Raw genomic sequence first — 17,658 nt, forward strand, 5'->3', positions numbered from 1 at the left:
AATGGAAAAAAAAAGAATTGATAGTTCAGGAGCCAGCACTGTGGTATGGTAAGTCACAGTTTCACATGCAGTCTGGCATCCCATATGGACACTGGTTCTAGTTCTGGCTGTTCCACTTCTGATCCAACTCTGCTTATGGACCGGGAAAGCAGCAGAGGATGGTCCAGAGCCTTGGGTTCCTTCTCCCTGGGTGGGATACCCAGAAGAAGATCCCAACTTCGGACAGCCCAGCTCCTGCCATTGCAGTCATTTGGAAAGCAATCCTGCAATGGAAGATCTCTTTCTGTCTTCTCTCTGTAAATCTGCCTTTCCAATGAAATTTTTTTTAAAGGTTCAAAATAATTTCAAAAAAGAATTGTCACTTCAAATAATGGCATTTTGTACTTATTCTGCTTCTTAAAATTTCAGCATTTGATGACAGTTTCACTATGAATTTTATCTTTAAAATATGTTCAATTTTTAATAAAAATATTACGGCTCTTTTTGGGGATAGACAATACGTGGTTATCGTTAGAAGGAAAATCAGAACCTACAACGTTTTTCAGTCCTTTTTTTCTCAGGTTAACTTAGAAATTTGAAGGAATTCTTTCCTCTTTATGAACTTTTTTCTTCAGTAGCTTTTTTTGTTTAAATTACATTGCATTACATTACACAGTTTCATAGGCTCTGGGATTCCCCCAACCCGTCCCCATGCCCTCCCCCCATGGTGGATTCCTCTACCTTATTGCAATATTACAGTTCAAATTCAGTCAAGATTCTTTCATTGCAAGCATACACCAAACATAGAGTCCAGCGTCTTATTGTCCAGATCAATTCAACAGTTTCTTGGGGAGACCATCTCTGGTCTGAAGGCAGAGCTGACAGACTATCATCCCAATCAATTAAAAGCCCCAATATAACATCAATAACAATTTACAACATTATGGAGTTATTTGACACGGTATTGAGTAACCAATATGTTAGAAAATGCAAGTTCTTAACCACATCCTGTGACTACTTCATTGACATTTCAATTTTAGCTTATACACAACCGGCTGCTATACACCTTAAAATGACAATAGGGTACTATTCAGCTGTTTCATGTCTATTCTTCGGCAGCTTTAAAATCATGGAACAGAAGATCTTCCTGTCTCTCCTTCTCTCTGTGTATCTGACTTTGCGATAAAAATAAATAAATCTTAAAAAAAAACTAAATGGAACAAATATTCCATAATTTTAAAAAACAGTGGTTCAAAACAATCAATATCTGTCTATTGCTAACATTGAGGTACCCTGCAAATCTCCGACCTGTTTCTCTAACCACTCGCACTTACTGTGATCTAATGTTGCAGATAATCCTGTTTGAAAAACTTGTCAGCTGTAGGGAAACAACTTTAGAATACTGTATCTTTTGACCAAGGCTGTTACTATGTGTTACAGCATCTGTTTCTGTAACACTTTTATCTCACCGAATATCTCAGCTGCGTGTGGGTAATCGGGAAGAATAACACAGCTGCCTATACTGACGTCCTCAAAAAAACAGTGGCAACACTGTTTCTCAAACAGAAAGCCAACCACTTCTGACTGTAGGAAGATTACATCTGTAACTAAAACCTTTTTTGCCCTGGCTCTAGTGGAACAAATTCACAACTAGTGAGTTTGACAAATGCACGTTCGTAAGGTGTGCCCAGGTGAAGAAACAGACACTGACTGTAGCTAAGTACTGCAAAAAAAACCATGGGCATTTTAGTTCAGGAAGATGAAAGAGTATATTGACAGGGTGGAACTCAAGCAGAACGGCACACCCTGATCAAAAGGAATCCAACCGAGCAGACGCGGGCCGAGAAACAGTACGAAAATTCAGGGGTGGAAAAGCGGTCTCGGGGCTGAGGGTTAAAAGTTAAAAAAAATACGAAGCTGGATAATGAATCTACAGTCAGAAACAGGACACAGGGGTAAATTACCACCCCACGCCGACCCCGCGCCTGTTCCGAATGGAACAATTACTGATGTATAGTTTGCGATTTCTCTCTAATGAAATAGCAAGCTTCGTGAGGGCAGAAATTCTCGCCATCGTGCTCATCCATGTTTCCGAGCCTAGTTAGCACAAGTGGCCAAAACCTACAGAGCAAGCAGATTCGGTGAATGAATGAATGAACCCTTACGTTTCACTGTTGCAAGATTTTTGTGTACTTTCGTCGCTGAAGACCTTGCAAGTGAGTTCGTACGTCAAAGGCACTACAGCTGCCTAGCCCCAGTTTATTTCCTTTAAGACAAATACAAGAACGGGGCGCTCGGACAGGCACCAAGCACCGGAACAGCCCGCCGAAAGCTCAGCCAGAACCGCGGAGCCGGCGGAACACCTTTACGCATGCCCAGTGACGGCCTTCCCATCCGTGGGAGGGCTCCGAGGAGAAGGAAATGGTCGTTGCGCCTGCGTCGCCGCGTCTGGGGCTGAGGCCGGCTGCGCAGGCGCACAGGTACCATTTTGACCGTAAACATCCTGCCGATTTGAACCGAGGATTTGGGCGGCAGGAAGAGCCGCGGCGTAACGGCAGCCATCTTGTTTGTTTGAGTGAATCGGAAAGGAGGCGGCGGCCGTGGCGCCGGCGGGAGCCGCTCCGAAGCTTCACCTCGCTAGGGCGCCCCCTTTCCCCGCCCCCTCCCCCGACCCTTTTCCCCCTCCCCGGGCCAGGCAGCCCGCCCGCCCGCCCGCCCGCCCGCCCGGCTCCCAGCCGAGAACCAGGTAAGAAACTCGGCCGACCCCGGCTCTCCGGCTCCGGCTCCCTCCCCCCACCCGGTCCCCGCCGTGCTGCCGTCGGGCGGCGGCCTCGGGGGCGGCGGGAGGCCGGGGCAGCCCTCGCCGCGGCCCCGCGTGTGCCGCCGTCGGTGCCCCGGAGCGAGCCAGGCCGCTCTTCCCCGGGCACCGGGGCGGGCCGGGGCGCTTCCCCATCGCCTGTTGGGTCACAGAGGGCTCCGGTCCATTCTGAGAGCAACAAAAGCCGTTATTCCGGGGTGGGGGGAACGGCTAAGCTTCTCGGGTCTCCCGGAAGAGGCAGAAGAAAAAGGAAGGAAAAAAAAAAGTCTTGGGTCGTGGAGGGAGGGGAAGAGATTTGAACGAGCCCGCTCTGGACAGCGGGCCGCCTCCTCCTCCTCCTCGGGTAAAAAATGGCTGGCTGGGAAGAAGCGGGGCTCGGGGCGGGAGGCGGCGTTGGCGGGCCGGGCGGCCGGGGTGCCAGCCCGCGGGGGTCGTCCGTCCAGGGGCCTCCGGACCCGGGGGGCAGCCGGGGGCCCTGGCTGCGCTCTGCCGGCTGCAGCCCCCCACCCGCCGCCGCCCGCCTTGCTGGTTAAAAATGCAGAGTTTAAGCTGGGATGTGAATGACCGGACTTCGCCGGCGGGAGCTGCTTCTGCTTGTCAGGAAATGAGCTTTCTTGGCTTTCCCCCTGCAATTTACTTAAATGATTAAGGCGATCGTGTTTCTTAAGGGGCGTTCTGAGGAGAGGTGTGTGAGTGTATGTGTCTGACACGCTTGCTGCCTTTGGGGTGGCCGAGAAAGGGCTTGCTGGGTATCTGTGAAAGTGCGGGTGAGACCGAGGGCTTGGGTTGCCAGATTCAGCCGGCCTTCAACTTTAGTGTTGGGGGCCGGCAGGAAGGACGCCCCAGGGATTGGTGGGGGAGATCCGCTCTGATCTTCAGCGCTCTGAAAGGGTTCTCTGATAAAGGCGTGTGTCTGTTGGCTTGGTTTTTGCAAGCCCGGAGTTAACTGTTCACGTTGTACTGTTTAGGATTACTATTGATTTTTCGGGGAGGGGGATAGAAAGTTCAGGTGGCGGTGAGCTGTGTGGAGTCTTCAGCATTGCGAGACTGGCTAGAGGCGCTTTGCTAGCTTGTAGTCAGCTGAGTGCCTTTGTTTCACGTGGGAGGAAGCTGCTTGAGAGAGCCCTGGTGAGGACACAGGCCGTGTCCCAGGATGAAGTGACTTCTCAGTTTGCGGAGTTGATATGACAGCAGCGCCTAACTAGCTTTCTATACGCGTGAAAATGGCTTTGCTTGGCTAGGCTTCACTTTCTTCTGTTTATACCTTTAGTTCATAGAATTTCACGTTCCACTTAAAGTGGCACTTAGAATTGAGAATTTTCTTTAGATGCATTTCTGCTTAGCAACATACATTTTGTGCATGTACTTTGGCAGTTTGAGAAACAATTGCTGTTAGCATCTCTTGTGGCACTGTATTAGGTGTGGTGGTCAATTTTAATTTCACGGTAGAGGGGGGAATTAGCCCACACCAAGACTGAGAAAGCTAAAACTCACATGTCAGAACAACTTACAAAACAACTAAGTCAGGAGGGAGTTGAGTTGCAATCTAGGACTGTGTAAAGCCCTTTTGTCAGAAACTTTGAGAACCAAAAAGGTGGGAAGCTGTGGTCACATACCTTCTCCCCCAAGACCTCCAGGTTCCAGTCTGGAAAGACTAGGACTCTGTTCCGCCCTGAGTCAAGTACTCAGGTTTTCAAACTTAGATGTATACATGCTGAAGTACAGGGAGAATATGCTGCTTAAGCTGCTACTGAATGGGCAAGTCCGGTTGTTTTGACATCCATTGTAATGGTTTGTACTTTATTGCATAGATTCCTGTATGTGTACACGGATGTCAGTGCGGGGGGTCGGGGGGTGGGCATCATTTTGCCCACAGCCTTCCTGGCCAGGGGGAGCCGCTGGCAGGAGTTTGCCTGTGTTCCAGATCTTCTGCACGTGGTAACTGTACACAGCCATCCTCTGCATCTTGTGCATTCTGGGAACAGATACAATGTATATGTTTGCTTGGTCTGTGTTTGGCTGAAAGGACAGGTGCTGCAGCCACAGATGGGGGGGAGGAGGGGACTTCTCTTTCCTTCCCTCACTCCAAAATTAATACTGGAGATTTTTCCGTTTTACTGGCAGCTTTTCTGTTGTCTAAGCCTGCGTTGTATTATTTTGTGTAGATACAAGTCTCTTACTGTTGGCCAGCTATTATTTCTAAGGTTTGGCTATTAAACATTATATTGTCAAGACAGTGTAGTGTTGGAGAAGTGTGAGCTCTGTAGTTGAACCCCTTCTTTTGTAAATGGTGATGACACTTCCTTACCTCGGCTTTGTTTTTCTGTATGCAAAGTGGCTAGTTTTTGCCCTGTAGAACAGTCATGATGAATTTTGATTCTATATAAATGGACGAGTCTTTCTATCATTAATATTACTTATGTCAAAGGGTTTTTTGGGGGGATTTTTTTTTTCGTTTTTTTTTTTAATTAAAAAAATGCTTAATAGGTAGTTCTTGTACATTTTGTGGGGATGTCAGACAGTATTTCAGCATATATGTCAGCATGAAGTGACCAAATCAAGCGGCTAATATTTCCACATATTTATTCTCTTTGGAACCTGCCAGCTCCTGAGTTTTTTATACAGCATGTGATACACTTTTGTGAACTGTAGCTCCCACTGTACTGTGGAGTGCTAGAAGCTATTCCTTTCCTGTTTTTGTGCCCATTATCCAACCATCCTTCTGTCCTGTGCCTCATCCTCCCTCCCACCTTGTAGTAATCACTACTCAAGGTTGACTCTGATTTTTGTTTTGTTTTTAACTTCCATATGGAGAACTTGAAGTATGTATCTTTGTGGCCTATTTCTTTTAATATGATGATCTCCGATATCATCCACTTTACTGTAAATCTCATTTTTCATGGGTGAATAGTACTCCATTGTGTGTATATGCAGTATTTTCTTTATCCTAGATAACAGTGAATATCTAGGTTGACTCCATATCTTGGCTGTGGGGAATAGTGCTACCCTGATCGTCTCTTTACTACATACCCAAGAACTGGGATAGCTGGGTCTTAGGCTAAATCTCTTTAGTTTTCAGAGGGGCCTCCTTACTGCTGTGCTTCCTAATCATTTGTATTGCTGCCAGCAGAGCTCCAGAATTCCCTTTTCTCTTTTAGCAGTAACCGCCATGAGATGGTGTCTCCTTTGTGGTTTGAGCTTCATTTCCCTAATGAATAGTGATGCTGAGCGTTTATTTGCTGCTTATCTGTGTGTCTTTTGTGAAACCAAGTATATCTCGTATATTAACTATTGGAATTGCAGTTTCTAATAAGAGAGGGTGGAATTTTGATGAGATGTTCCAAAGTGTCCTTCAACGAGATCTTACCAGTTTATGCAAATTATTACATCTATTGGTGGATGAACTATTGATAAGAACTGTATGCTACACCTGTCAACTTTAGTTTAACATTGATTCTTTTGAATAATCTAAGAGAAATTAAATTTTTTTACATTATTAAATATGTTCTAAAATATTTGACAACGTTAAACTATTTAGAATCAGTTGGAAAAAATTATACTATTTATGGGGGGGAGAGATCATATTTTAGGATCTTCACAATATGCAGAGATTAATCAGCCATTTTTAATAATTAGGTAAAGGTTAGTATTACCAAGGAAATAAGTGTCTTGAAGAGCAACCGTGACTGCATTTTCTCCATGTTCAAATGTGAGCTGTTCTTACAGTAATGTCTGCTTAGCTGCCTATAGTTATTAAGGTGCTTTCCTCTTGGTAATTATTGCCCAGATTAATTTTAGCTTACTCTCCAACCCTCTTAAAAAAAAAAAAAATCCCGTGCCAAGAAGGCATCTATTTAAGAATCTCCTCCTGCATAGCTGGGATGTTTTAGAGCTGGGCCTGACCGGCAACTGCAATCCCAGCCCTGTGCTTCCAGCACCTGTTTCGACCTCTAAGACCTCTAGAATTTTTTTCATCTGTTAACTATGAGGTCACTTGTGCATCTTATTTACTTTTTCATTAAGCACATATTTAATAATTGTCATATGACAATCTTTTGGGAGCTTTTTGAGTATTTGGAACACAGTTTGCTGAAGTTTTCTGTAGCAAACTTTTCTTAAGACTTAAAGTATAGGCACTGGTTTGCAAGATAAGGAAGTTCTCTTTGATTGTGGAAAACCTATTTTGAAATGTCAGATGCTCTGTAGGGAATAAGGAATCCTGAGGTGTTCCTGTTTAATGCTTTTGCCTTGGAGTGCTTAATGTGAGTTCTTAGTATGCTATTCCTTAGTTCTTAACTCCGGATTTGGAAGAAAGATTAGAATGTTGGGTGATTGGCGAAGCTTCTGAGCACTTTCCTGGTGTGAACTAACCTCCAGAGAGCATTAGGCTCAGGAAATGAGAATTTCAGGACCCTTTGCTATGAAGTGATGGAAGAGGGAGATGAGCAGAGCCATGTGGTTCAGTAAGTCTTAAAATCGGGTAGTTTAGGTTTTTTTTTTGTTTTTTTTTTTTTACCAGCTTAAACTTTCTTCTTTTTTAAAGTGACTTTAGCTTTTCTAGTGTCTTAACTTTAACAAATAAACTATAGAATAATCTTGTCTAGTTATGAAACATAAATCTTATTGAGGTTTTGATAGCTGTGTTCCTTTGTCTTAACATACATGCACATACAACTAACTGAGCATATGCTTATCACAGTATCCAGTAATTGTACCATTAGGGCATTTGTCAATGGAAAGTTCAGTTCACTGTAGATCACATGAATATTACAGCGGCTTGCTTTGTGAAAGCCAAAGTGTGGAAATAGCCGATGTTCTTCCAGTATGTGAGTAGGCAGGTGAGTGGTGGTGTATCCGTACAGGGGAGTGCTGCTTGGCAGTAAAGGGACATACGCTGATAACTAACAGGTCGGGCTGATCTCAGAAGCGCTACGCCAGTTCCCAGAAGCCACACATTGTGTGGTGACATTTTCAGATGTGCATGACTTCTGCAGAAGCGGACTGAAGTAGCTTGTTTTAGTCATAAATGTTTTAAAAAATAATTTTGACAGATTAGGTTTTTTAGGTCTTTTGGGAAAAAGAATAACGATTTGCACAGTTAATGTTCTTTTTTAAACTGGAGTTTTCAGGCTACCGATCTTTTCTTATGAATTACTATATTAGCTTGCTGAAAGAAAAGCAAAGGAACAATAATATATTTGTAACCCTAACACTGTTTTCCTAGACTTAATGTTTAAATTATAAACAGACCAGTGTTTTTCAAGTTCTTTAGTTAATTCAATATCTATGAAATACGTTTTTGAGCCTCAGTTTTTCTAAAACTGTCTGCCATTTCCTTGCTTAGTGGAGTATGAAGTTCTTAGTTCAGTGCTTGTCATTAGGTAATTATTGCAGCAAGCCTGTAGTTAAGACTCTTTTTTAATGAGCTTCTGAAATGGTCATTTCTGCCTTTGCTGATCTTTTACCATAGCTGACATGTGCTCCAGCATTTGTCTTGTATGCAGTCAATTTATACTGTCAGTCATCAGAATAGGAATAGAATTAGTAAAATTTAGTGGCACTTCCAGAAGTTTTCTGATGACAATTTGTACTCTTACTCTAGCACTTTTAAGATGACAGGAAAGTACTTTGATGCTTGACCCTTCCCCCCCTTACTGTGTGTGTAGCGGTTTGTGTGTTTCATTAAGATTTTATTTTTTGGAAAGGCAGATCAAGAGAGAAGGGGAAACAAAGTTCTCCCATCCGCTGATTCATTCCCCAAGCAGCCACATCGGCCCGAGAGCTGAGCCAGTCCAGACAGCCTGGTCTCCCGTGCGAGTGCAGGGTCCCAAGGCTGCAGGCTCTCCGTTGTTTTCCCGGGCCATAAGCAGGGAGTTGGATGGGAAGTGAAACAACCAGCTGTGAACAGGCACCTCTATGGGGTCCCGGTGCTTGCAAGGGGAAGATTAGCGGGTTGAGCCATTGCGCCAGCCCTGCCCTTAATGATAAGAGTCTTGCCTTCTCAAAATTTACAGGATGATTTTGTAAAATGAATATAAGAATTGTATTCTCGTTTTTCAGATTTCTTATGTATTGAAATATTTTAGTTTCCTATGGTATTTAGATTGACTTTTTATCTCTTTCAGGTTTCCTCCTGTTGGATAGTCAACGAGAACAATGTTCTACGCACATTTCGTCCTCAGTAAAAGAGGGCCTCTGGCCAAAATTTGGCTAGCGGCCCATTGGGATAAGAAACTAACCAAAGCCCATGTGTTTGAGTGTAATTTGGAAAGCAGTGTGGAGAGCATAATCTCACCAAAGGTATGTTTGATATTGATATTTGTATCCCTTTTATTTATTGATGTGTGAAATGAAGCTTAAACAACCCTTTAGGTGGGCGTGTGTAAATACAGGGAAGCCTTAGGTTATGCAGTTTTCCTTTGTTACATTGTGTCTTTAACACCTCTAGATGTGATCGCAATTGATACTCTTGTTTAAAAAAAAACTTGAGCTGTGGATATTTATGTTTTAATCCACATTGACCATGAGATGGAGATAGTATTCCAGTAATTTAAATTCAGCTTTCTGAATGCATAGGTTTTCCTAGTGTGGGAATTTACAGAATATTTAAAATACAATATCCCTGTTCAGCGGCCAAATACAACTTCTGCACATCATGGGTGCTATGCACAGCACTTGCTTTGGTTTTGGTTTTGGTTTGGTTTGGTTTGGTTTGATTTTTAAGATTTATTTATTTTTATTAGAAAGCCAGATTGCCGAGAGAAGGAGAAACAAAGAAAGACCTTCCTTCCACTGGCTCACTCCCCAAGTGGCCGCAATGGTGGGGGCTGAGACAGTCTGAAGCCAGGAGCCTCATCTGGGTCTCCCACGCAGGTGCAGGGTCCCAGGGCTGTGAGCCATCCTCTGCTGCTTACAGACCGCGAGCAGGGAGCTGGAAGGGAAAGGTAGCTGGGGCACAACCAGCGCCCTTATGGGATCATGGCACGTGCAAGGTGAGGGTTTAGTCACTAGGCCGTCACTCTGGCCTACTGTCCGCAGTGCTTTCTTTACCTTAGCCTTTCCAGGCTGCTTGTGGCTTCTTGCAGGCCCTTCTCCTCTCACATGTTCGCACTTCTGTGCATTTTTCAAGGGATTCTCTCGCTAGATATCTGTTCCCTTACTTGCTGTCTGTCTCCCTCTTGCATTTGCTTCATCTGCTAGGTTTCCTATTCTCTGCCTAGAGAAATTTTTTTGACTTGGAGTGTGTTCTAAAGTACTGGTCTCCACATTTGTATTTCACAAATAGCATAGCTTGAAACAGTAGGAAGTTTTAGCTTTAACAAGAAAGGATCTTTTTTTTTTTTTTTAAGATTTATTTTTATTATTTTTTTATTGGAAAGGCGGATATACAGAGAGGAGAGACAGAGAGGAAGATCTTCCGTCCGATGATTCACTCCCCAAGTGAGCGCAACGGGCCGATACTATGCCGATCCAAAGCCAGGAGCCTCTTCAGGGTCTCCCACGCGGGTGCAGGGTCCCAAAGCTTTGGGCCGTCCTCCACTGCTTTCCTGGGCCACAGGCAGGGAGCTGGAAGGGAAGTGGGGCTGCCGGGATTAGAACCGGCGCCCATATGGGATCCCGGGCGTGCAAGGCGAGGACTTAACCACTTGCACCACCGCGCCAGGCCCAAGAAAGGATCTTAAAACAGATGCAATTACTATACACTGTAATTGGCATTCATTGAAGGACAGGTTGACTTAAAGTGCGTGAAGAACCAATCTCAAAGAAAATGTTCAGAAGTTCAACTTCCGTATATACACATCTGTGTTTTAATGGTTCTTTCCTGTACCTTATATATACCACATGTGCAGACCAGTTGACTGTGATGAAAATGTTCCAGATTAAACAAGCGTGGACTGCCAACATGAAGAAGTCCTCTTAGAATTTGGTTTGTCCAAGTGCTGGCATAATGTGTTCATTGAAGAGTAGTTTCTAAGAAGAGGGAATCTCAAAGGAATAAAATTGGGTATACAGGGAATTGGCCAGAAAATTATATGGAAAAAATATTTCTTGGTTTGATAAAGTGAAAGTTTGTTCTTAGAGCAAATTATGAAATTGTGCTTTGCATCTGGATTTTTCCTGGTTTTAGTTATGTCGTTGGTGGAATTTATTAACATAGTATTTATTGATGAGTTATTAAAGTCATTGCTGTCCAGTGTCTGTAAAATAATTCTAAATTGAAAATTTTAATAGGGCCCGGCGCGGTGGCGCAAGTGGTTAAAGGTCCTCACCTTGCACGCCCGGGATCCCATATGGGCGCCGGTTCTAATCCCGGCAGCCCCGCTTCCCTTCCAGCTCCCTGCCTGTGGCCTGGGAAAGCAGTCGAGGACGGCCCAAAGCTTTGGGAACCTGCACCCGCGTGGGAGACCCAGAAGAGGCTCCTGGCTTCGGATCGGCATAGTATCGGCCCGTTGCGCTCACTTGGGGAGTGAATCATCGGACGGAAGATCTTCCTCTCTGTCTCTCCTCTCTGTATATCCACCTTTCCAATAAAAAATAATAAAAATAAATCTTTAAAAAAAAAAAAAAGAAAAAAAAGAAAATTTTAATAAAAACAAAACACTCCTACCCTCCAGAAAGAGAAAGCAAATAACCTGTGGTTGTATAACCTGAGGAAAGCTTGAATCATATTTTGGCTTAGCAGTCTTTGTGGGGGTGTATGTAGCAGGTAGGTAGTTTTTTGTTTGCATGTACACACAAACCACATTATATTTTGTAACACAATTGGACTTTGTTCATAGCTCTACCTTTTTTAAAGATTTATTTGATTTTGTTGGAAAGAGAAAAGAAGAGACAGAGAGGAATATCTTCTGTCTGCTAGTTGACTCCCATAAGTGGCCACAGCTGCCAGAGCTGAGCCGATCTGAAGCCAGAAGCCTGGAGCCTCTTCCAGGTCTCCCGTGCTGGTACAGTGTCCCAAGGCTTTGGGCTGTCCTTGACTGCTTCCCAGGCCACAAGCAGGGAGCTGAATGGGGAGTGGAGCTGCCGGGATTAGAACCATTGCCTTTATGGGATCCCAGCACATGAAAGGCGAGGACTTTAGCCACTATGCTGGTGTGCCCGGCTCCTCTGCCATTGTTTTTAATGGTCTCTTATTCATATAATTTAAATGTAGAATTTGAGATAGATTTAAAATTAAGACCTAAGCATTATAAAGTAATTTAAGTATTTATAAATTCACTATAGAAATACCAGTGTATAATCAGGTTATGGAAATTGTTGTAGACTCTTAGGAAACACTGTAAAATACGTATAATAGTATGTTGCATTACCTTTATTATATTTGTAAAGTTCTAGATTTTAAAACATTTGGCCTCAAGAATTTTATGTAACAGATTATCAACCTGTAAATCATTGTTTCGGTTGTGATTGACTTAACCCTTCTTTTTTCTTTGTGGGTAGGTCATAGTACTTCTAATTTTTTGGTATTCTTGTGATTCTGTGCAATGTAACTTTTAAATGATGATAGAATAATGTAATGGAGAAAAACAAACCTTTTCAACGTTCATTTGCATAGGCAGAACTGTAGTGCAGACCCTGCATCCTTCAAAAAAATTAAAATTGAATTATAGACTTCAGTCCAAAGCACAAACCAGTATAAGCAATATGAAACTCATCACAATATACCTAGATGACTCTGGATTTGGGAGTGACTTTTGGATAGAACATCAAACCATGATCCATGAAAGGAAGAATTTATGAGATTAAATTCGTTGAAATTAAAATCTGGGCTCTGTAGGACATGGTCAGGATGAAAACACTGGAGCCAGTCCTGTGTTATACTAAGAGAAGTGTCTGCCTGGGATGCCGGCACTCCATATGCACACGAGTTTGTGTCCTGGCTGCTCCACTTTTGACCCAGCTGCCTGCTTGTGGCCTGGGAGAGCAGCAGACGATGGCTTAAGTCGGAATGCACAGTACCAGAAATGAACCCTAATGTAAAGTTGCGGATGCAGGGTGGGGATGGTGTGCTGGTGTGAAGTCCCTGTTTGATGCAGGTGTTGATGGAAGGGAGATCACACCAGTGGGGACAGAAGTGTGGATGCAGCTCATGGTACTGAAGGCACAACTTGGGTATAAAGCTAAGCTGTTCCGAGAACCTGACGGTAGAGATGCGATCAGAGTTTCTCTGCATCCTTCTTACAGCAACTTGGTATAATGCTCTTTTACACACAAGAAAGGCACTTGCATGCTTGGCCCATACAGAATACACTCTGTACATGCATACAAAAAAGCCTAGAAGGCCTGACAAAATATTGAAGTTTTCAGTAGGTAGTAGGACTATGGGGATTTTTCCCTCCTTAATAATCACTTAATAAACATTTCTTGTTAAAGTTTGATCACATTTGTAATCTTTCCTTAATGATGTTTAGGAATATGATAGATGGGCCAGGCGATGCTGGTGTGTAATATTTCTGATATGCACTAGCAATGGACCTTCTAAGATAACATCAGCTTGCGCTGCTGGTCAATAGGAGTGTGGTATTTTCTGTTTTATAGATTGTGCTTACTGAGATAAATTGGAGAGATCTTGTACTCTTTCCTTGAAATTAATATTGTGGCTAATTTATTTTTTTGTGTGTGTGTGGCTAATTCATAATATCCTAAGTAAATGTCAAGTACATTTTGGATGAAAATAATAGCCGCTTTTTTTGTGGTATGTGCAGAGTCCCTGGCACTCGCATTCAGTGTGAGGTGCTCCGGCAGTAGGGAGGAGCACGCTGACATCCGCATTGCGGAACGCACAGTTCAGAAATAAGGTTGTAGATTGTGGTGAGCTGGGTAAGAGAGAGTGAATGAGGAATTTTAAGATATTTCCAGAGTCAGATGACCAGAAATTCCTGTTTGCTTACTGTGTGCTTTTTGGAGGGAAGTGCTTGGTTATACACGCGTCAGCGTGTGCGTGAAGCCGCTGCTTCCCTCGTGCGTTGGCAGCAGTGTTGCAGAGCTTGCCCTGGCCATCGATAGCCTGTGCTTATCATCTTACTTTATCAGACTGTACAGCGCAAAGTACAAGCGTCCTAGTTGATTCTATGGTTTCTGAACCAAAGTAATCCATAAAGAAAGCTTCTGCTCAGACATTTTTTTGAGTGGTGTTAATATAGACAAGTGAATGATCATCATCTCAGATGAAGTCACAATTAGTATAAATTTTAAATTTACTAAAATCACCTAAAGGGAGATTCTGTTTTTCTATTAACAGTTTGAGCTATAAGTTTATCAAGGATTTATTAACTGACAAGTTTTTTTTTCTCAAATTTGTTACAGTTGGCAGTACCTAAAATTTTTAATAGTAACCTTCATGATATAGGTGAAAGTTACATGAAATAGCCATAGAGTTGGTGATAAGTAATGTCCTAGAGTGTTACAGAGCACATGTGTGTACTAACACCCTCGGCACAATGTCAATTCTGAGCAGATGTTTACCATATTTAAATGTGATGATTTGGAAGATGATTTGATAAAGACTGTGTTCAGATTACCTTGTTATCAAAAATTTCACCATTATAACCAGAGGAATCTTGAATGCTTTTATTTAGATTGGATGCTTACTTGAGTCAGTCTTTTCCCAACCGATTTTTGCCCGACACGCTGGATCTCATATTAGTTTTTGATCAGGAGCTTCTTCAAAGAAAATAGGCTCTGGGGATATATTTCTGATTTAAAAAAAAAGGATACCGTTTTTTTCTGCCTGCTTCCCGCAATCAAGTAAGAGAAATTTAATGAAAATGTAAACAGTGAGTGGGTTTCTACTTAGGTACAAACTTGGAAGCAGAAAGGTCAGGATTTGTTTGCAGTTTGGGCTTGATCGTATCATGCATGCACTCGCCATTGTCAGTTTGTTGGTCATTACGTTTAATGGCGTTGTGGTTGCATGACTGCAGTTGTTGTCTGCTCTGCCTGCTCACACAGCAGAAAGAGAGGCCTTCTTCCTGGGAAGTCCTCAGCTGCCGTACGGGACTTCTTGGCTAAACTGTGGTGTATGCATAGTCAACAGCAAGTACTAGCAGAATGTGGTAACCCTTCAAGCCTAGAAACATTTGCTTCCAAAACAAAATTACACTTCAATTTGTCAGCAGTGAGCAGTAGTTTAGGATTGGTAACAGGGCTGTCACCAGCTCCTCAAGTGTAAATGACATGTTAGAATGGTTCCTGCTTCATGTCTGTGAACAAAATTGCTGGGTAAGCTAACTCCGTGTCTGTGTTACTTCATTAATACTTAATAGGAGTTCCAATAAAGATATAAAGAAAACACAGGTGATTATGAGGCACCTTTAAGGGATGAAAGGAAAGTAAAAATCGAGTGTGAGTGGCATAAAATGCAAGTTTGCACATATGATTACCTCTAAAACTGTTAACTGGAAATTAAGTTACCTTTTTGTTTGTAGGTGAAGATGGCGCTGCGAACTTCAGGACATCTCTTACTGGGAGTAGTTCGAATCTATCACAGGAAAGCCAAATACCTTCTTGCGGACTGTAATGAAGCGTTCATTAAGATCAAGATGGCTTTCCGGCCAGGTATTGTTGAGCTGGATTTTTGTTTGTTTGTTTTTCATATTTTGGAAACCTAAGCACAGAACCCTAGATCAGCATGTTTTGCTGTATTTTAATCACCATATTGGGAACCATTGAAGAAACAGCAGAGCTTGGGTGTGGGGCAGTGAGTCCAGGCAAGAAGCCCGTGTGCTTTGTTTCCATCTCTGGTGGAAGTTCTCCCTGCCCTTTATTGATTTATTCCTTTATGTATTCCTTCATTTGTTTATTTTTGAGTTGCTTTTTTTTTAAAAAAAAAAAAAAAGATTTGTTTCTTTTTCTTGGAAAGTCCGATGCACAGATGGGAGGAAAGACTGGAAGGAAGAGCTGCCTGATGATTCACTCCCCAAGTGGTCACAGCAGCTAGAGCTGTGCCCATAGGAAGCCAGAAGCTTCTTGCAGGTCTCCCACGTGGGTGCACGGTCCCAAGGCTGGGCCATCCTCAACTGCTTTCCCAGGCCACAAGCAGGAAGCTGGATGGGAAGCGGAACTGCAGGGATATGAACAGGCATCCATATTGGATCCCGGCAAATGCAATGAGAGAACTAGGCTACCGTGCTGGGCTCCACAAAGAGTTGAGTCCTCTGATATCAGAGGTTAAAATGTTGAAAAGTAGTTACCACATAATGCATCTTTTTAAATATATTTTTTAAAAATGCAATCTTGGGATTTTTCTTTTTTCCCCTGAGTAATTTTAGTGCACTCTTAAATCAGATATAAGCCTTAAGTTAGACCTTTCAACCAGACTTCCACCTGAGTGTCTCTAGTTAGCCAGAGTATTTATCTAAATCTACATAATCTAATTCTTTAAGCCGTTGATGAAATTTTATTGTGAGTTTGTATAGCATGACTTATACAGTAGTTTTTGCTCAGATTTCATTTGAATATGTCAGTTTATAATATATTAACAGTAAAGAATTTGAGAAAATTAGGAAAAGGCTGTGATATCTTAATTTTTAGAATACATGATCATTAAATGCATTTGGTTTAAATCATTTTGTTTTCACTTTTGCTTTTTTATTTTTTTAAAACGTAGTGTTTGAAAGGTAGAATCAGAGTGGGAGAAGCAGAGAAAGGAAGATCTTCCGTCCACTGATTCACTCCTGAAGTGGCTGCGTCAGCCAGGGCTGGGCTAGGCTGAGTCCAGGAGCCAGGGGCTTCTTCCACATCTCCCATGTGGATGGTCGCAGCCCAAGCACTGTGGCCGTTGCTGCTTTCCCAGGAAGCATTAGCGGGAAATCAGATTGGTAGTGGAACAACTGGGACATGAACTTGTACCAAGATGGAATTTTGGCATCACAGGTGGTGGTTTAATTCTGTGCACCAGTGCCAGCACTTATTTTTGGCTTTTTTTAGAGTAATGCAATTTACTGACAGTTTGAAAATGTAGGGTGAAATATGAAGATCTGTAAAATCTGTTATCGATGTCTCCCTAAAATAACCAGCTCCTTTTAACATTCATAGTATTCTTTGCAGTCACTCCTTTGCCCCCTCAGACTCTATACTTAAACAGAAAACTGGCATCAGTACTTACTTGTGAATGTATCCTTTTATCATTTTATAATTGTTTTGGCTAAACAGGTATAGTGGCTTATGATAGAAAAGCAGAAGTACTGTGTTTCAAGGAGCTTTGACTGTTATCAGTCTTGCTATTACACATAACCGTAGGATTGTACCCACTGCACCTCCCTCTGATTCCTAGATATTCTATGGTATGGACAGGTCATCACCCTTGTATTTTTTTTCCAGGTGTTGTTGATCTTCCTGAAGAAAACCGCGAAGCAGCTTACAATGCCATTACTTTACCAGAAGAATTTCATGACTTTGATCAGCCACTGCCTGACTTAGAGTATGTAAGACTTTGACCTTTTGTAACCATTGGTTTAATTGGTCTAAAGCATAGTACTATTTTCAGATACATAGTTTTCCTGTGTGTAGTTGTACACATGCTTTCATTTAGGATAATGTATGAATGTATGTAACCTATAAAGTATTTCTTCTAGACAAAAATCACGTGTCCGCTTTCTAACACAGGTGAGATATGATAGGCCGCAGTGTGAGTGAAAGTGAGTAGGTGTCCACGCATGTACTTGTCATGCTACCAGTAAACTCTCTCTTATGGTACCTTAAAGAGTTTTGTGTTAAGGTCAGCTGCATGTTCTCTTCTTGGCTTAGATATACTTGTAGCCAACATTTGTATAGTTTTTGCTTTAATGACGTAAAATAATTAGTGCAGAAAAGGGTCATTGTCACAGTACATATTCTAAAGAGGAGGGAGTACAGAGATA

The 17,658-nt window shown here is 42.5% G+C and overlaps 1 protein-coding gene across 1 annotated transcript in view; it reads left to right on the forward strand.

Annotated features, from left to right (window-relative positions):
- The first annotated feature begins 2,521 nt into the window (after positions 1-2,521).
- RAD21 (RAD21 cohesin complex component) overlaps positions 2,522-17,658 on the forward strand; it is a 29,173-nt gene continuing 14,036 nt past the window's right edge. The window contains exons 1-4 of the mRNA XM_040979387.1: positions 2,522-2,725; positions 8,923-9,097; positions 15,226-15,355; positions 17,120-17,219. Of these exons, the coding sequence (XP_040835321.1) occupies positions 8,954-9,097; positions 15,226-15,355; positions 17,120-17,219 (374 nt within the window). The 5' untranslated portion in view covers positions 2,522-2,725; positions 8,923-8,953. The remainder of the gene's footprint in view (positions 2,726-8,922; positions 9,098-15,225; positions 15,356-17,119; positions 17,220-17,658) is intronic.

The sequence above is a fragment of the Ochotona curzoniae genome, unplaced genomic scaffold (assembly GCF_017591425.1).
Source record: "Ochotona curzoniae isolate NIBS_2020 unplaced genomic scaffold, NIBS_Ocur_1.0 contig_3190, whole genome shotgun sequence".
Classification (NCBI taxonomy): Eukaryota; Metazoa; Chordata; class Mammalia; order Lagomorpha; family Ochotonidae; genus Ochotona; species Ochotona curzoniae.